We start from the raw sequence: 18,817 nt of genomic DNA, 5'->3' as shown, positions 1-18,817 counted from the left end.
CCAGGCGCCACTCCCCTTCACCTGCTGGTGGACGCTTTGGCCAGCTGACAATGCAGATATTTTCAAACTTTAAGGTGAATAAAAATCATCTGGAGGGCCTGTTATAACAGAGATCACTGAGCCCCACCAGAGTTGCTGATTCCATAGGGATGGGACCGGGCCCTAATACTTGAATATCTAACACATTATCAGGGGACGCTGGTAAAGCTGGTCAGGTAAAGCCCGGTAAAGCTGGTCATGAAAAAGAAACCCGACGTGTCAGATCATAAAGTACGGAAGGGCAAGTCCGCCGGCAGGCCAGGCCCGGGGGGACCGGGGTCCCCAGCCCTACAGAGCCAACGGCAGCCCGGCTCGGGCGCCCCTCGGAAGCGCGGGGTCCCCGCGGCCGAGCCTGCGCCCCCGGCCGGCCCCGGCTCCCCTCTGCCCACCCTGCGCGCGGGGGCTGGAAACGGCCGCGGAGAACCACGGCGGGGCGGGAAGGGGGGCTCCAAAGAGGGTCTGGCGACTCGAGTAGCTCCGTTTCTCGGTGGGCTCAGCGCGCGCCGTGGGGGAAGAGGGGCGGGGGTCCGGGAAGAGGGGACGGGCGGCACTCACGTAGACCGGCAGCGGCCACGGGTAGACGGCGGGCTCGGCTCCCACGGGCGACTCCAGCCTCAGCTCCAACTTCTCCCCCATGTCTTCGCGCGCGGCCCCCGCACCAGGCTAGTCTGGCGGTCGGGGGAGGGGCCGGGCGCCGCCGGTGGGGGCGGGGCAGGCGGGCGGGCGGCTGAGGGGAGGGGGCCTGGCCTGGGCCTCAGCCGCCGCCGCCGCCGCCGCCGCCGCCGCCGCCGCCGCCGCGCTCCCGTCCTGCCCCCGGCTCCCTCTTGGTGGTCCCAGGCCGGGGGCCTCCAGCGCTGCCGCCAACTCGGGCCGGCGTGAGGCGAGCACAAGGAGCCGGGGCCGGGCTGAACCACTCACTCGCGGCGCGAGCGCCGCCCGCGCCGTGGACTCCCACGCACGCACGCACGCACGCACGCACGTCTTCGGCTGCCCCCGCCCACCCCCACCGGCCCGAAGTGGGGACCCGGGGAGACCCCTCGGGGCCTGGGGTGGCGGGTTCGACTCCCGCCCTTGACGTACCGTGACACCCCCCCCCCTCCCGCCCCCACCCCCAATAATAAGACTATAATTCCTCATTAAATATGACAGCCGGAACCCCGGCTACTGTTCACAAAAATGCCGTGTATTTAGCCTATGCTAGGCACCAGACCCTGGACGCCCAGGACTGGCAAAAAAGGAAATGCCCTGCCCTCATGGCGCTGCCATTTTAATTGGAATAGTAGTGACAATGGTCAAGGGAGAAAGTAAAGTGTCATCATCGCCACGGGGATGGTTAATCTCACGTGCGCACTGCGTGGGGCCCCGGCAGCCACAAACATTATTCCAGATGTGGCCAGGAAGGTATTTTTCAGAAGAGATGAACACTGAAATTGGTCCACTTTGCGTAAAGGAGATTGTCAATGCCGCGGCGTGGGTGGGCCTCGTCCATCAGTTGAAGGACTGGAGAGAAAAATGAGGTTCCCTAGAAAGAGGGACCTGTTCCTCCAATGGCCTTGGGACGTCAGCTCTTCCCTGTGTCTCCAGCCCAGAGTCCTGCCCTGACTTGCCTGCCTCACGGTCACATGAGTCAACTCCTTAAAACAAAACTATATATGTAAAAATACTGAATATATACAAGCCTATTAATTTGTATATGTGTGTATGCATATTATATATATGTATACACATATGTTTATATGTGCGTGCGTTTGTAGTATATGTGTAAGTACTATATACAGTATACATACAAGCCTATATATTTGTGTGTATATATATAGTATACATATTATAAATGTGAACATGCTGTATGTATACACACACCCATATATTGATATATGGGTGTGTGTATATATACAGTATATGTACACTGTATGTATGTATACAGCGTATATTTATATATAGGTGTGTATATATGTTGTATACCTGTATGTGTATATGTTTCTAAGTATTATATGTATATATGTATATACTATTTATACACACTTGCGTAAGTATTTATATGTGTATGTTCATGCGCATATTTACATATGGGTGTGTATGTGTGGGTATACATTGTATATATGTATGTGTATATATCTTATATATCTGATATATGTATGTATATATACGATGAATTTATATATACAGTACATATATATTTTTATGCTATATGCTTTTATATGTAGGTGTATATGTGTGTCTATATGTATGTACGTGTATGTATTGCATATATTATATGTGTATGTATGTATACTGTCTATATACACACCTAAATATCTTTGTGTGTATATATGTATGATATATATGTACCTAGGTGTGTATATTGCATATGTTATACGTATGTGTACATACTGTATATATACAAACTATGCATTTTATATGTGTGTATATATGTATGTGTGTATTGTCTATACTATATGTGTATATGTGTGTATGCATACCGCATATGTACACAGCTGTATATTTTTGTATGCGTGTACATATGTACGTGTGTGTGTATATACACACACACCCCCTATGGATTCTGTTTGTCTGGAGAACCCTCACTGATACGGACACTTATGACAATTGAGTACCTGCTCTTTGCCAGCCAGGGAGCCAAAGGCTTGTCCTTTCGGTGTCTCCCTTAAGTGTCACAAGTCCCAGGAGGGAAGGTGATGCGGATCCTACCAGTTGAGGTGCCTCAGGGTCAGAGAGGTGCACAGGGCGGCGGGGGACTGGAGCCTGGTGGAGCCCAGGTGGAGTTCTAGCAGCAGTATAGCGTAGCAGTCCCACTTCCCCGGGTGCTTCTCACAAAGACGCCGAGGGAGAGACGGGATCTGAAGGAGGGGATGAGGAAGCTTCCGTGGGTCCGCAAGCCCAGACCAAGGCTGACTCAAGGGTGTTAGAGGTCAGGACTGTGGTTACCCTGGGGGTGGGCTTACACAGAGCCATTCACATTCTGAAAAAGTATCCATTCTGCTCTTGTTTGTATGGTTACCCCCCTCGCCCAAATCTTTTAAAAACAGATTCTCTTGGTTGCTGGGAACACACACGGGGAAGTTGTGTGTGAGGGGGTATGATCCAGGGGACAGGGAGGATAAGCCCCCCACTCGTAGGGCCAGGAGTGGCTCAGCTTTGTGAGCTGAGGATGGCCCACAAGGTCCCAGAGAGAAGGGTCCCTGCTCCGTCCCTGCTCTGTGCACCCCATTCCCAGCCTGAGAAGCCCAGAGCCCCCCCCGCCCCCCCCCGCCCCCCGCAAAACACACACACCAGGGAGGAGAGCCAGTCACCCTGGCTCCCAGGCTCCGGCTCCAAGGCTCCGGGCACTAGGAGCTATTTTCAGCTTTCATGCCCTAGGACACGGCCAGAGCTACTGTCTCTGGAAACTCTCTGTCTCTCGCCCGCCCTCCGTCCCTCCCTCCCTCCCTCCTCCGCTTCTTCCCCTCCAGCTCCATCTGTCCTCCCCTCCACCCTGCATTTCTACACAGGATGGCTCACAGACAGCTGCTCCCCGTGCCCACCTGCCACCATTCGATGGATGTCAAAGCAAGCCCTGGGGACTTCCCTGGAGGTCCAGTGATTAAGACTCCGAGCTTCCACTGCAGGGGGCGCGGGTTCGATCCCTGGTCAGGGAAATAAGATCCCACATGCCTCACGGCACGGCCAAAAACAATAAATGAATAAAAAATAAAGTTATAGTGATGAAACAGCCCTAGTGGTGCAAGGATGGGACGTATAGCTCTATGGTATAGAATAAAGGTCCAGAAATAGATATATGAGAACTTGATATGACAGAAAGTGGGGAAGTTAAGGAGTTTTCAATAAATGGCATTAGGACAATTGCATATCCATGTGGGAAAAAGTAAATTAGAAAAAAAAAAAAAGCAAGCCCTGGTCAGGTGTGACCTTGGGCCCAGGGCCATTGGCACACGTTGTCATGTGGGACGTTCTTCCTTAGACTCCTCCCTCCCTCCTGTGTCACTGTCACTTCCTCCAGAACCTTCCTGGACTCCCCTCCACACGCCCGGGGTGTGCCCTCACCCGCCCTGGATCACCAGAATTCCAATCCCGGCCCACCCTTCCCCGCCAGGTAAAGAACTGTGCATGGTCAATAAGACCGTAGAGGTCATTGGCCATTGCTATTGCAGCTGGAATTGTTACTGTGTTTAGATAGGGTGACCAACACCCGCCCCCAGTTTGCCCAGGACCGCTCAGGTTTGAGCGCTGGAACTCTGGGGAAACCCTCAGTCCCGGGGAACCCCAGAAGGCTGGTCAGCCTATTTAGGACGGATCTTTCACTTGATCTCCCAACCCCCGAGAGCCAGAAAGGGAATCTCCCTCCTCCTTCCATTGTAACCTTCATTCATTCATCCACTCATCCCTTTATTCAACTCCTTTATTCAGCAAGTATTTATGAAGCATCTACTACACAGCAGACACTCTTCTAGGTGCTGGGGACATAACAGCATCCCTGTCCTCAAAGAGCTCACGTTCTAGCGAGGGCAGCAAACAGTAAACTGAGAAGGTGTGATTTATTACATGGGCATGATGTCTCAGAGACCACTGCAGGGCAGGGGAAGTGGGAGAGGAAAGGGGCAGTTCTAAATGCAGGCGCTGACAGGATTGGGGCAGACCTTGCCCTGGGCCAGGCTGGTTGCTTCAACACGGCTGTCCTCGCCCAGAGCCATCCTGCCCCCGCCTCACCCAGTTCTTCCGTGATGTGTGGGGAAAATCTGTGGTTGTCACAACTCGGGGGGAGGGGCCCCTGGAATCAAATGGGTGCGGCCAGGGATGCTGCTAAACCCCACACAGTGCCCAGGAGGGGCCCTCAGCAGAGGATGACCCGCCCCGAATAACCCCAGTGCCGCGGGGGAGACCCTGCACTAATATTATTCAGACCCGCTGGTGCCCCCAGATTCCTGCACAGGCAGGGACTCTAACCGGGTCACCTCTGTATCCCGAGGTGACCTAGAGTGGGGCAGCCAGGAGGGCTGAGATGAGTATCGGGGGTGAAATGACAAATCTCTGTGCCCACTCTCCCCGCCGCACCCCAGGGGCGATGGCCTCTATCTCCTCCCTGTGCAGGTAGCTTTTCCCTGAGCCAGTTCTTCTTGTCAAGGTCCCTGTCGCAGGTTGGGTTCCCCGAAGATGACGCTGAGAGCAAGGATTGCAGTGCAGGTGGTTGATGTGAGACGTGCAGGAACAGATACAGCTGCCATAGGGTCCCGCAATTCCACTCCTGGGCATAGATCCGGAGAAAACTCTAATTCAAAACTATACATACACCCCTGGGATTTCCCTGGTGGTCCAGTGGTTAAGACTCCACGCTTCCAGTGCAGGGGGCATGGGTTCCATCTCTGGTCAGGGAACTAAGATCTCACATGCCGTGTGACAATAAAAGAAGGAAAGAAAAAAGAAAGAGAGAAAGAGAGAGAGAAAGAAAGGAAGAAAGGAAGAAAGAAAGAAAGAAGAAAGAAAAGATACATGCACCCCAATGTTCATTGCAGCACTATTTACAATAGCCAAGACATGGAAGCTACCTAAATGTCCACTGATGGATGAATGGATAAAGAAGCTGTGGTACATATATACAATGGAATATTATTCAGCCACAAAAAGAATGAAATAATGCTATTTGCAGCAACGTGGATGTACCTAGAGATTATCATACTAAGTGAAGTAAGTCAGAAGAGAAAGACAAATATCATATGATCTCACTTATACGTGAAACCTAAAATACGACACAAATGAACTCGTCTACGAAACAAAAACAGACTCACAGACATAGAGAACAGACTTGTGGTTGCCAAGGGGGAGAAACAGTGAGGGAGGGTTGGATTGGGAGTTTGGGGTTAGCAGATGCAAACTATTAAATATAGGATGGATAAACTACAACGTCCTACTGTCTAGCACAGGGAACTATATTCAGTATCCTGTGATAAGCCATAATGGAAAAGAAAAAAGTTTTATTTATAGGTTCCATCCCTAACTGAGCTGGCCCATCCCCTCCCATGGTTCTAAGTGCAGCCCGAGGCTGCAGACTTCCCACCGTGGTCTTCAGCTCCAGAGCAAGCCACCTGCAAACCACCCACATCTTCCCAGGGGCTGGCAACTCTCCTTTGCTACTGATTCCAAGACACATCCAGATAGCAAAAATGTGACCATGAAAAGAAACTCAGGCATGTTCAAATCAGGGAAATAACATTCTTGTCTCTGTTCAGTACTCGCTTAATTTCAGAATAGCTTAGAGTTACAAAAAAGTTGCAAAGATCTGTACCGAGTGTACAGAGTGCCGTAGACCCTGACCCAGTACCCCTATTTCCAACACGTTAGTACCTTAGTACGACATGTTTATCCAACTAAGGAACCAAGATGGATACATTGTTATTAACTAAAGTCCACACTTTGTTAGAATTTCCCTTGTTTTCCCCTAACATCCTTTTTCTGTCCCTGTCTCCTCTGGGCTGTGACATTTCTCAGACGTCCCTGGGTTTTGATACCTTGAAAGTTTTGAGGAGGACTGGTCAGGTATTTTGTCCCTCAATTTGTTTGTCTGTTTGTTTTCTGATGTTTTCTTATGGTTGGTCTGGAGTTATGGGGTTTGGGGCGGAAGACCCAGACAGAGATAAAAATGCCATTCTCCTCAGGTCACATCAAGGATACACACCATCAACGGGACTTATGACAAACGATTTTACCCTTGATCACCTGGCCAGTATCGTCTTTTTTTTTTTTTTTCTGCGTTGGGTCTTCGTTGAGTGTGGGCTTCTGTAGTTGTGGCACGGGGGCTCAGTAGTTCTGGCTCCCAGGATCTGGAGCGCAGGCTCAGTAGTTGTGGCCCACGGGCTTAGCTGATCTGTGGCACCTGGGATCTTCCCGGACCAGGGCTTGAACCTGTGTCCCCTGCATTGGCAGGCAGATTCTTTTCTTTTCTTTTTTTCGTTTGCAACCAAAACTTTAATCCCAAGGATTCTCACAAAACATGTTACAAATGACAGCATGAAAAAAAAAATTGCACAGTAACTCAAAGTTCAGCTCTACAATATACTCTTAATCTGGCAGGACATTGGTATCTTGATAATCTCAAATTTCCAAAAAATGTTACAAAGAGCTATGTATTCATGTACAGCAATCACAGAGGGGACTTATGACCTAACTCAAAGGTAAACTAACTTCCTTGAAACTTCTTAGATTCTAAACTCCCTGGACAACCTCTTGGCCGGTGTGAAGACTAGTGGAATTTTTAAACCTCTAATCTAGGGTAAGGGTGCGGCTTTCATTTTTACCTGCTGGCTTGTGTTCACAGCACCTTTTAAAGACTGCTTGCTTAACTACAGCTGCATACCATATCCCAGCTACAGAAAGTCTTTTCAATGTTTGCCAGTGTTGTTTCCATAACAGTAAACATCACACTTTAGGTGGGCAGGAGTTAAGAGTTTTATTATCAGTCTAGGCAAGACCAAAAATTCAAAGCAAATTCAATTTTGCTTAAGGGAACATTGTAAGGTAACAATTCTTCATATTACATGCCTCATAGGACCCATTTCAAACCATAGAGAATGACACCTTTATGTGTCACTGTCCCAAGAGGCAAACAAATGTGAACAACTAAAACATTTAAAAAGTGCACCAAGCTTCGGAAGTCTCAAACAAAACTTGAATTTTCTGTACATACTCCTGCCAAATGGAGTTATTGCCTGTACACCACTCCTCTTGCAAAGTGGTCTTCTATTTCCTTTCATTTGACCTAGATCGGCTAGGAGACCTAGAGAAAGATCGGGACGGCTTGTGATTTCTCTCCTGGGACAGTGATCTCTCTCTTCTCCTGTATCTAGAAAGGAACCTGCTCTGGCTGACGGAGAAGGCTCTCCATCTTGGAGATGTGTGGGAGGTGGAGGACTCCTCCTCCCATAATCATCTCGAGGGCGACGACCCCAAGAAGGAAGCGGTCACGATTTCGACTTCTCTTTTCCCCATTCGACAGGTCCACTCTTACTCCGCAGCCACATAGCGTTCTCCCATCTAGTTCTCGGACAGCATCGGCTGCATCTCGGGGATCTTCACATTCAACAAGAGCGAAGCCGGGAGGGTTTTTAGCAACCCCACACACTTCAGAGTGGTCCATAATAGCCTAAAGCTCGTTCCAATTCAGCCTTGTTACCACTGTTTCCAAGATTCCCTACATAAACTTTACAGTCCAACGGACAGGAATCACGATGCAAGACCCTCGCGGCTCCTGGGTTTCACGGGCCACAGGGTGGTCCTGGGCCTCTAGAATCTGGCAGCTGAATCTGCTCGCACAAGCTGTCCTGTGGGGATGCGTTTCCCCCTATGTGTCCAGCCCGGGGCCCTGCTGTCTCGGCCCGGCCTCCCGGGTGAGAGGGTGAACCCCAGCTCCCTGGAGCAGACACTCAGAGCCCTGGTGACCGGACTCACGGCTGACGGGGCTGGAGCGGCGGCTGGACACGTGTGGCCAGACTGGTGGTGTTTGGCCCCGTCTGCAGTTCCAGTTCCAGCTGAGAAAGAGCCTCCCTGTGTTATTTTCTCCTGGTTGTGTAAGGATCCCCGGTGTCATTTGACAGATATGTAGATGGCGTGTTCTTTCTCTCTTTTCTCCCTGCTTCCTCTCCTCCCTCTCTGCCTCCCTCTCTCCCTGTCCCTCTTTCCCTGTTCCGCTCTCCCTCTACCTCTTTCCCTCTCCCTCTCTCTCTCTCCATCTGTCTCTTGCTCTCTCCCTCCCTCTCTCCCTCTCCCTCCCTCTCTCTCTTCCCTCTCTCCCTCTTCCCTCTTCCTCTCCCTCTTCCCTCTCCCTCTCTCCCTCTGCCTCTTTCCTCTGCCTCTTTCCTCTCCCCTCTCCCTCTTTCCTCTCCCTCTTCCCTCTCCCCTCTCCCTCTCCCTCTCTCCCTCCCCCTCTCTCCCTCCGTCTCTCCCTGTGCCTGTTTCCCTGCCCTTGTTTCCCTGTTCCGCTGTGCCTCTACCTCTTTCCCTCTCCCTCCCTCTCCCTCTCCCTCCACCTCCTTCCCTCTCTGGAGAGGGAAGGAGGTGGAGGGAGAGGGAGAGAGAGCAGGAGAGGGAGGGGGAGAGGGAGAGAGGGATAGAGGGAGGGAGGGAAAGACATCTCTCCCTCCCTCCCTCCCTCTATCCCTCTCTCCCCCCTCTCTCTCCCTCTCCCTCTCTCCCTCTCCCTTGTCTCTGCCTCTTCCTCCGTCTCTCCATCTCTGGGAGGGAGGAAGGGAAATGGAGAGACGGAGGGAGAGGGAGAGTTGGAGGGAGAGGGAGGAGAGGGAGGAGAGGGAGGGAAGGAGAGGGAGGGAGAGGGAGAAAGGGAGGGAGAGAGGGATAGAGAGAGGGAGGGAAAGTCGTCTCTCCCTCCCTCCCTCCATCCCTTCTCCCTCCCTCCCTCTCCTCCCTTTCCCTCTCCCTCCGTCTCTCCATCTCCTTTACTCCCTCCCAGAGAGGGAGAGATGGAGGGAGAGGCAGAGACAAGGGAGAGGGAGAGAGGGAGAGGGAGAAGGAGGGGGGAGAGAGGGAGAGAGAAAGAGGTCTCTTCCTCTCTCCCTCTCCCTTTCTCCTCCTCCTCTCCCTCTCTCCCTCACCCTCTCTCCCTCTCCCTCCCTCCATCAGTTTCCCTCCTTCTCACTCTCCCTCCCTCTCCCTCTCTCCCTCCCAGAGAGGGAGAGACAGAGGGAGAGGGAGAGGGGGGAGAGAGGGACACGGAGAGGGAGGGAGGGAGACAGAGAGGGAAGCAGGCACCCTCTCTCCTTCTCCCTCTCCCTACCTCCTTCTCCGACTCCCCCTCTCCTTCGCTCCCTCCCTCTCCTCTCCCTCTGTCTCTCCCTTTCCCTCCCTCCCTCTAGGAGAGGAAGAGGAAGGGAGGGAGAGGGAGAGAGGGAGGGAGAGGGAGAGGGAGAGATGTCTCGCCCTCCTTCCCTCTCCCTCCCTCGCCCTTTCCCTTCCTCTCTCCCTCTCCCTCCCTCTGTCTCTCCCTCTCCCTCACTCCCTCCCAGAGAGGGAGAGATGGAGGGAGAGGGAGAGATGAGGGAGAGGGGGAGAGGGAAGAGGGAGAGAGGGAGAGAAGGAGGAGAGAGGGAAAGGGAGGAAGAGACCTCTCTCTCTCTCCCTCTCTCCCCCCTCTCTCCCCCCTCTCTCTCCCTCTCCCTCTCTCCCTCTCCCTTGTCTCTGCCTCTTCCTCCGTCTCTCCATCTCTGGGAGGGAGTGAGGGAGAGGGAGAGACGGAGGGAGAGGGAGAGGGAGGAGAGGGAGAGAGGGAGAGGGAGAGGGAGAGAGGGAGGGAGAGAGGGATAGAGGGAGGGAGGGAGAGACGTCTTTGTCTTTCCCTCCCTCCCTCTATTCCTCTCTCCCTCTCCCCCCTCTCTCTCCCTCTCCCCCCTCCCTCTCCTGCTCTCTGTCCCTCTCCCTCCACCTCCTTCCCTCTCCAGAGAGGGAAGGAGGTGGAGGGAGAGGGAGAGAGGGAGGGAGAGAGGGAGAGGGAAAGAGGTAGAGCAAGAGCGGAACAGGGAAACAGGGACAGGGAAAGAGGGAGGCAGAGAGGGAGAGGGAAACGGGGAGAGGGAGGGGGGACGGATAGAGGGAGAGGGAGAGAGGGACGGGGAAAGAGAGACAGGGATGGAGGGAGGGAGAGAGGGACAGGACAGGGCAAGAGGGACAGGGAGAGAGGCAGAGGGAGAGATGGAGGGAGAGTGAGAGGCAGGGAGGTAGAGGGAGGGAGGGAGGGAGACAGAGAGGGAGACAGGGAGAAGGGCTGATGGGGGCTCCCTCCCCCTCCCATCCTCTGCCCACTGCTTTCTCTTTTTTCTGCTTCAACAAACACCAGGGGCCTTTTAGATCAGCCCTGAAGTCAACGTTGATGCTTGGACGGCCTGACCTCCCCGCTGCCTTCCAGCCCAGGACCACAGCTGGGAGATGAAGTCTGCGGGACCCTGGGCGGCGGCGGCGGCGGCGGCGGCGGCGGCGGGCTGCACAGGCACCTCCTCTGACGCCCAATCTCTCCTCGTTTAAGAGGCAGCCGCCAGCTCCCCTCCCTGACTCCCCAAGATTTGGGGCCTTTTTAATATGTGTTGATAATGCCATGAGCTACTATTTAACTTTTCCACGAGGACCCATCTCCCGAAATGCAGTGGTTTTCAGCCTTGGCTGCACTAGAGAACCCCCAGGGAAGGGAGAGACGTCTGTACCTCCCTCTCTCTCCCTCTCCCTCCGTATCTCCTTCTGGCTCTCTCCCTCTCCCTCTGGGGTGATGCCCGATGAGCTCAGATTCGCAGATGTTCCCCCCATCCCCTCTCTGTGCCTTGCGTGGGGTCTGGGCCTTCTCACTGTGGCCCGGGTACGGCCTTGACATTCAGACATCGGTTCCTGCAAGGACACTTGCGTTTGGTCCATACCGCGTGTGGCTGCAGCCTGTGCTTCTCCGGTTCAGCATCTTCAGTAGATGGGGGCTGTGCATGAGCCCTTCATCTTCCCCGCAGACACCACTGGTGCTTGCTCGGCCTCGCGGGTGATGCGGGGGGCACGGGGGACAGTCCTGTGTCCCCACCTTCTTGGGCTGCAGACAGGCCACGTTGGTCCTGTGGTGACTGGGGGCTCCCAGGAGAACCCCACCGCAGACCCGGAGAGGTGGCCCCAGAGAAGGTGGCGTACGCCTGGGGCCGGGCCTCACCAGCCAGCCACGGGCCACCTGCAGCAACAGGCCTCTTGCCGCCCAGGCGCTGGCTGTTCGGGCACCGTGGGGATGAGCTGCTGTCTGCACGGCAGCCGAGTTTGTATTGTTGAGCCCGGGGAGGCCCCTGGGTGGCTCCTGGAGAGCCTGGTCGCATTTCTTCCTGCCCTTGGCCTTAGAGCTCATCACGGTTCACGCCGTTTCTGGTTCCAAAAGGACCTGTGTTCATAAAGACCACGTGTTAGGACAGCACCAAAGTGTCTAGAAATTCGGGCCAGGAGGAGGAGGGAGGGGGATTGGCTGTGCCCGCCAGTGGCCTGAGAGCCCTGCCCGCGCACAGAGACCTGGCCCGGGGCCTGTGGGGAGGGCGTGGCCCACGGTCCCCAGCGCTGGCCGTTTCTGGGTTCCAGGAGAGCTGCGCGATCCTCGGGGAGCTGGTAAGGCTGCAGGCTCATAAGTCCCGCCTGCTGGGGTTCAGCACGCGTGCCGACTCCGTGCTGGTGATGAACATGGCCAAGACCAGCCAGGTGGTGGCCACTTCCCTAGGTAACCCCGCCTCCCCGAGTCCCAGTGGGGACGGGGCTCAGGCGGACCTTGACTGGACGTGGTGCTGCCTGAGACCCCACTGTGTCAGCCCTTGGGGGTCGCCTTCCCCAACCCTTCATTCTGCCTCGGGGGCGTGGGGTGGGGGGCGGCTGGGGGGCTGCCACAGGGACATAGCCGAGCCTCTCCCCTCCGCCCGCAGATGAGCTGGCCCAGAAGCTGAAGCCCCTCGGGGAGCAGGAGCGGCCGTGATCCTGGAGCTAAAGAAGGCTGAGTGCCAGAGGCGGGGCCTGCACTTTGACGGGCCCATCAACGTCTAGGACCTGCGCTACTACATGAACCAGGGGAAGGAGACGCGCTACCACGTGGACCAGTACCTGCTCAATGAGTCCTTCCCCATGCAGGTGGTCACGCGCGGGCGGCTGGGCATCTCCCAGGAGCTGCTGGGGCTGACCTTCGACCTGGAGGAAGGCGCCAACATGTGTCACGAACATGAAGATGTGAGGCTCTACACGGTCTGGGACGCGGCCTCGGGCAAGGTCATCCATCAGCAAGTTCTACCTGGACCTCTACCCTCGGTGCATGCGTGGGGGAACCTGTCGGCCGTGGGCCAGGGCTCCTCTGTGGAAGCGGGGCCTCACCCGCGTCCCTCCCCAGGGAAGGGAAGTCCGGGCACATGGCCTGCTTTGGCCTGCAGCCGGGCTGCCTGCAGCAGGATGGGAGGCGCCAGATCGCCATCGCGGCCATTGTGGCCAACTTCACCAAGCCTACGCCCAACCTGCCCTCCCTGTTGCAGCATGATGAGATGGAGACCTACTTCCATGAGTTCTGGCAAGCGATGCACCAGCTCCGCTCCCACGAGGGTGCGGGCGAGGGGCTGCAGGCAGGGGGCGGGGAGGGCCCGGGCTCTCCCGTGGTCCTCAGGCAGGCCCTCGCCACGGGATTCTTCCGCTGATGTCACCCCGCACGTGGCGACGCCCTCGGTGTCAGTTGCCATCATCAAACCCCACGCACTGGGCGCGTAAACAACGGAAGTGGATGTCCTCGAGACTCTGGAGGCTGGAAGTCGCAGATCAAGGAGTCAGGACTGGTTCCCTGCAAGTGAAATACATGTATTCAAGAGTTGCCTTTAAAAAAGACAAAATAGAAGAAAGGAACGTTGCATGCAAGTCTGGTGACAGGCGGTGATGAGAACCAGAGGGTAGGCTCTGGGGCCGGGAGCACCGCGCCCTGTGAGGCCCTGGGGCTGCTGCCAGTCTCGGTGGAGGCTCAGCAAGTCCCAGTGACTTCCCAATGGGGGGGGGGTCCCCAGCTGAGCGTCTGGGCCCAGGACCCAGTGCTCGTTCAGTCTTCCTGCGGTCAGCCCTTCGCCCTGAGAGCGATGCTCTCACAGGCTGCAACCGGAGCGCGTGGGGACACTTTACTGAGCTGTGCAGCCGTCACTACTGCCCTGTTCTGGGACATTTCCCTCACCCCCAAAATGTCCCTCACGCCCTTAGTTATCATTCCCTCCCCTCCCCTGCCCCTGACAACCAGGAACCCACTCTGACTCTGTGGATCTACCTGTTCCGGACGTTTCCCCTCAGTGGGGTCACACCCTGTGTGTCCTTCTGTGTCTGACTTCTCTCGCTGAGCATCGTGTTCTCAGGGTGCAGCCACGTGGCAGCGAGTGTCAGGGCTTCACACCTTTGCGTGGCTGAGGGCCGGAAAAAAGACAAACGAAAAGAAAGGCACGTTGCCTGCGACTCTGGTGACAGCCGGTGATGAGAACCAGAGGGAAGGCTGTGGAGCCGGGAGCGCAGCGCCCTGTGAAGCCCTGGCGCTGCTGCCAGTCTCGGCCGGGCACGGGCAGCGCCGTCCCCCAGGAGCTGCTGGACAAGCTCATCAAGTCCCGGCTGGCCAACCCCGGTGCGGCCGGGCCCAGGGAAAGGAAAGGGGCTCCCGGACCGCCCGGCTGGAAAGCGTGGCCTGGACACAGTGCCAGCCCACCGTCTCCTTCCTCCCGCCCTCCAGGCCTCTTCAACCTGCGCCAGATCGTCCTGGCCAAGGTGGACCAGGCCCTGCACACGCAGACGCCCTCGGACCCGGCCCAGGACAATGCCCGCCTCTGCCAAGAGATCCTCGGGGCCCCAGCCACGCCAGGTAGCCAAGCGCGCGCCGGACCCACCTTAGTGGTCGGTTAGCGGCTACTGCCCAGGTCAAGAGGATCCTCTGGTGGTGTGTGAAGGGGGACCGACTGACGGGCTCTGGCCGAGGCCCGCTGACCTCTGGCCTCTTCCTGCCTGGGTTCCTGGGCTGGTCCCTCCAGCTGTGGCCCGCGGAGTCCGAGGGTGGGCTGGGCGTATCTGCACGTGCTTTCTGGAGAGCCTGGAAGAGGCAGGAGAGGACTTCATACCCAGGACGGAACGCGTCGATGAGGTTTGCCCGTGCGTGTCGTGTCGGTGCGGAGACGCAGTTCACTCCCTCGTGAGCGCTTTAACCCGCGCTCTCCCCGTGCTGGAGGGCGAGCCCTGACTCATCCCTCGGAGCCTTGGGCAGCTGTCCTTGTAAGAGGCTTAGGGGTGAACCCTCGTGAGCTTCAGCAGAAAGTCGGCAAAGATTGATTTGTGTCCCTCCACTGAGTTGCCAGCAAGGTCCCCATTTTCTAGAAGTGTTGGGCCAATACTCCCTCTAGTGGCAGGGGACTCAGACAGGGCTGCTTTGAGGCCCCAAGCTCTGGGCTCTGGGGAAGGGGCATGGAGCGGCCAGGGGGCCGGGCAGGAGCCTCTCCGCGTGTGTCCCAGGGACCCACCTGCCTGCGACCTTCGGCCACCTGGCAGGAAGCTACGACGCCCAGTCCTATGGCTACCTGTGCAGCGAGGTGTGCTCCGCGGACACGGTCCACACACGTTTCAAGCAGGAGGGCGTCCTGAGTGGCAAGGTGAGAGGCCGGCCTGCCGTGCAGACCAACACGGAGGTCCTTGGCCTGGGCCTAGATGCTTGTGCCGCCCGCCTGGGCCTGCCAGGCTCTGAGGGCCCTGCCCTGGACCTCCTGCTCCCCTGCCCTTTGTTGACTCACAGCAGAGGTGGCCACACCCACACCCTCAGTGAAGGGGGTGCTCCACCCTCCTGCAGCCCCGCCCCCTCTCCTCAGGTTGCCATGGGCTACAGAAGCTGCATTCTGAGGCCAGGGGGCTCCGAGGATGCCAAGGGCATGGTGAAGCTCTTCCTGGGTTGTGACCCCACGCAGGACGCCTTCCTCCTGAGCAAAGGGCTGCAAGTTGAGGGCTGCAAGCCGCCGGCCTGCTGACGGCACGGGGTTTTGCCCCCCAAGGCGGGCCGGGTGCCTTAGCGCCCCGTTGGGGCGGGGGAGGGGCCGCGTGTCCTCCCAGCCCCCGAGTCCCCGGCGGCCGGCCTACGCCAAAAATCTCCACCTGGAAGTGTCTGGAGAGCCTGGCATCAAGGCTCCCCCTTGTTGCACTAATGCAATCCCTTCCTGGGGAGCTTTCCTGGTAACAAAACAGTTCTTTGAAAACGCAGCCATTAATAAAAAGACTCTACTCCTGGTCTCTGCCTGCCGTCCCTTCCACCACAGGAGTGGCATGGGGGCCGTCACACTGGGGGGAGTTCTGACCTTGGTCGGGGATCAGCCCTGGGGCCGTGGTGACGTGTCTGGGTCACTGGGAGACGGCTGAGCTGTGGGGTGAGTTCAGACGGCGATGGTGCCCCACACCCTGGCCGGGCAGGCTCTCCAGTGAGGGGGTGTCAGTTTCCTGCCGGCCTCTCGCCCGTCACTGTTGGGCATCTCGGGGGCTGTGATTGGCTGGAGCTGGTTCTGGCGGTGGGCACAGCTGCGGGAAGCCCGGCTGTGGCTGTCCCTGTCCCCGTGTCCTGTCCTCCTGCTCACGGCCCGCCGGCCGGCTCCCTCTGGTCATCGGCAGCTGCTGAAGTCTGGACCACAGCAAGGGGCCGCCTTCCTGGGTCCTAGCGATTCTTCCCAAAGGCCTTAGGGATGTGTTTTGGTGGCAGTAGGAATTCAGAGAGGGTGCTGCCCCACTGGAGCGGTAGGGTGGCTCTGGACCGTCCCGTGTGTCCTTCCCTGGCCTTTGAGCTCCTAGGGAGCCCTGCCTCCGGCCCTTCGCCCCCACAAAGGACGCCAGGCAGCGGAGCGAGGGCGCGGGCGGCGCCCCGACCTTCTCCCCGTGGCCCAGGCAGGCAGGCCGTGCCACGCTCTGTCCTCCCCTCAGCCTGCCCGCCCGTTCTCACCCGCCCTAGGCCAGTCGGTTGTGGACCAGGCTGTGATGTCTGCCCTTCTGCAGACCCGGCTCAGCTCCCTGCACCCACTTCTGTGCCTTCTGTGTTCTGGGCTGGTCGCAGGCCCAGAGCCGGTGGGCAGGCACCCCATGGCCGGGAGGGCTGTCCATGTGAATTCCCTGGGGCTCGAAAAGGAGCACAGCTGGCCTTCCATCAGGCACCTCTCGATGGACATGGAAGGGGCGTGTGGGGGCCTGGGGGCTGCTCGTCTTCCCGTTCACCGAGCCCCCAGATGGTCCCCGTGCAAAATCCAGGTGTGGCGTTGGCACCCCAGCCGTGTGCCGGGCAGTCCGTGGCGGGCGCCACAGGCCTCGGGCTGGTGGGCCACAGGGTTCCCGAGCGGCAGGTCAGGACTGAGAGGGTGAGGCCTCTCCCTGGGTCCAGGGCCCAGGCTGACGCCGGCTGGAGGCCCCTCCGCTCACCGCCCGCTCCCCCCAGCCCCTGCCCTCACGTGAGCCCCCAAGGCTGAGCTCAGGTGTTGCATGCCCAGGCTCTCCGGCAGCCCGTTCCCACTCCTCCGAGGTCACTGAAGGACTGGGAGGCAGGTTGCCCCACAGAGACCGCTGTTCCCCGAGCCCTGGGCAGGGGGCAGGGAGGACGGGCACAGGGCCCTGCAGGGGTGTGGGCGCCGGGGCGGCCGGAGCAGCTCCACACAGTAAGTAAGAGCAGCTCACCAAAAACAGTGCGTTTCTCCAGCCGCCCTGGGACCTGAGCTCAGGTCCTGGGGCAGGAAGGGGCAGCAGTGCAGCTGTTAGCTGTCACCGGGGGTCGACTGTGGCCCGGTGCCACCTCTTAGATCCTCCCCCGTCCCCTTCTGGGGTTGCGACCGGACCCCTGCCAATCGGGTTCTCACTCCTCCCCATCCCCTACGCCTGCTCCATGAAGGTGGAAGGAACACATTTTTAAAAAGGTTGGAGCCTGGGCTTCCCTGGTGGCGCAGTGGTTAAGAATCCTCCTGCCAATGCAGGGGACAAGGGTTCAAGCCCTGGTCTGGGAAGTTCCTACACGCCGCGGAGCAATGAAGCCCGTGCGCCGCAACTACTGAGCCTGCGCTCTAGAGCCCAAAAGCCACAACTACTGAGTCCTCGTGCCCCAACTACTGAAGCCTGCGCGCCTAGACCCCGTGCTCCGCAACAAGAGAAGCCACCGCAATGAGAAGCCCACACACCGCAACGAAGAGTAGCCCCCGTTCACCGCAACTGGAGAAAGCACACACACAGCAAGGAAGACCCAACGCAGCCAAAAATAAATAAATAAAATAAATAAATAAATTTAAAAAAATCATATTAAATACCCATTAATGAGATTTTAAGAAACAGTCAGTTAGTTAGTTAGTTAGTTAGTTAATTGTGCCGGGTCTTAGTTGCCACAGGCCGGCTCCTTAGTTGTGGTAATCAGATATTTTATATTCTTTTTTGTTCCTGAACAAAGGCCTCAGAATCCAGTATCTATTTGATAATGCTCACAGCATAGCTCAGCACGGAATAGCCACATTGTTTTTCTTTGGCTGCTATGTACCAAACAGCCTTTTGTACTCTTTTACCAAATGCATGTATTGAATACCTGTTTTAAAAAACATAGTGAGATCTCAAAACTTTAAATTGACTAAAGTAAGATTCTCTCTGTAGTACTACTTATTTGACCAACACCACCTGATAACACCGGTGTGGTGCACTGAGCCTTACTCTAGCATATCGGGATAAACCCTGTTTCGACAAGTGTTCATCCTCCAAGTCCCCAAGGCCTCCCACACACTGCCAGTGAAACTGCTTCCTGCTTGGGAAAGAGTGCCCCAGTTCTTTTCTTTAGAAGATTGAAGGCTATGTAAGCCCTCCAAAAGGTTAGAGGGCAAAGAACAACTCTAAAACTGGCACGTTTGTTTAAAAAAAAAAAGACTTGTCAATATTACAAGAGCCAGCTTGCTTTCACTTGTGACACGTTTTCTTAGGAGGCAAGGGATGTGGCCATGTGACTTGGACAAGCTGTTTCCCTCTGTCTCAGTGTCCCACCTGTGAGTGGGTAGTCTGACTAAACTTAATTACAGACATCTGAATAAGGATCATGAACGGTGGCATCTAATTTCCAAAATAAAAACAGGAGAATGAGTATGGCTTTTACAACAGGACGTCAAGTCTACCTCAAAGATATTGGTAGCCTTGAGTCCATTGCTTCTCACTGAGTGCAAGTGTGCCCTCCAGGGGACATCTGGGAAAGTCTGAAGGTGATTTTGGTTGTCACAACTGGGAGGAGAGAGAGGGAACGTTA

The 18,817-nt window shown here is 56.4% G+C and overlaps 2 protein-coding genes, 1 long non-coding RNA gene and 3 pseudogenes across 7 annotated transcripts in view; 1 reads left to right on the top strand and 5 right to left on the bottom strand.

Moving 5' to 3' along the window:
- LOC309610709 (G protein-coupled receptor kinase 3-like) overlaps window positions 1-793 on the bottom strand; it is an 85,157-nt pseudogene extending 84,364 nt beyond the window's left edge. Inside the window, exon 1 of the transcript XR_014249738.1 lies at window positions 595-793. The product of XR_014249738.1 is annotated as a G protein-coupled receptor kinase 3-like (transcript). The remainder of the gene's footprint in view (window positions 1-594) is intronic.
- Window positions 1-18,817, bottom strand: part of LOC309611118 (zinc finger protein 280A-like) — a 157,664-nt gene that overhangs the window by 17,843 nt on the left and 121,004 nt on the right. The gene's annotated exons all lie outside the window — the stretch shown is intronic.
- On the bottom strand, window positions 6,846-11,406 carry LOC309610708 (serine/arginine-rich splicing factor 3 pseudogene; annotated as a pseudogene). Its single transcript has 2 exons — window positions 11,388-11,406; window positions 6,846-8,275 (listed from the first exon to the last, which is right to left on the bottom strand). The product of its transcript is annotated as a serine/arginine-rich splicing factor 3 pseudogene (transcript).
- LOC309611041 lies at window positions 10,034-14,036 on the bottom strand. Of its 2 annotated transcripts, none has more exons than XR_014234291.1 (4): window positions 13,823-14,036; window positions 13,077-13,354; window positions 12,637-12,720; window positions 10,034-11,935 (listed from the first exon to the last, which is right to left on the bottom strand). It is a non-coding gene; the product is annotated as an uncharacterized lncRNA (long non-coding RNA). The 2 variants fall into 2 exon arrangements; XR_014234292.1 differs by having other exon boundaries at window positions 13,077-13,318; window positions 13,823-13,867.
- On the top strand, window positions 14,023-14,442 carry LOC309610707 (thimet oligopeptidase pseudogene; annotated as a pseudogene). The gene is made up of 2 exons (XR_014249736.1): window positions 14,023-14,167; window positions 14,273-14,442. The product of XR_014249736.1 is annotated as a thimet oligopeptidase pseudogene (transcript).
- The window catches only part of LOC309610706 (unconventional myosin-XVIIIb-like), a gene marked incomplete at its 3' end in the record, with an annotated part of 30,262 nt that continues 28,150 nt past the window's right edge, over window positions 16,706-18,817 (bottom strand). Inside the window, exons 7-8 of the mRNA XM_082353899.1 lie at window positions 17,004-17,129; window positions 16,706-16,905 (exon numbers count right to left, since the gene is read on the bottom strand). Of these exons, the coding sequence (XP_082210025.1) occupies window positions 16,706-16,905; window positions 17,004-17,129 (326 nt within the window). The remainder of the gene's footprint in view (window positions 16,906-17,003; window positions 17,130-18,817) is intronic.

This window comes from Balaenoptera borealis (assembly GCF_965194805.1).
Source record: "Balaenoptera borealis genome assembly, chromosome: 14".
NCBI classification, from domain to species: Eukaryota; Metazoa; Chordata; class Mammalia; order Artiodactyla; family Balaenopteridae; genus Balaenoptera; species Balaenoptera borealis.
The sequence above is the reverse complement of the archived record's forward strand: the minus strand, read 5'-3'. Positions and strand labels throughout refer to the sequence as shown.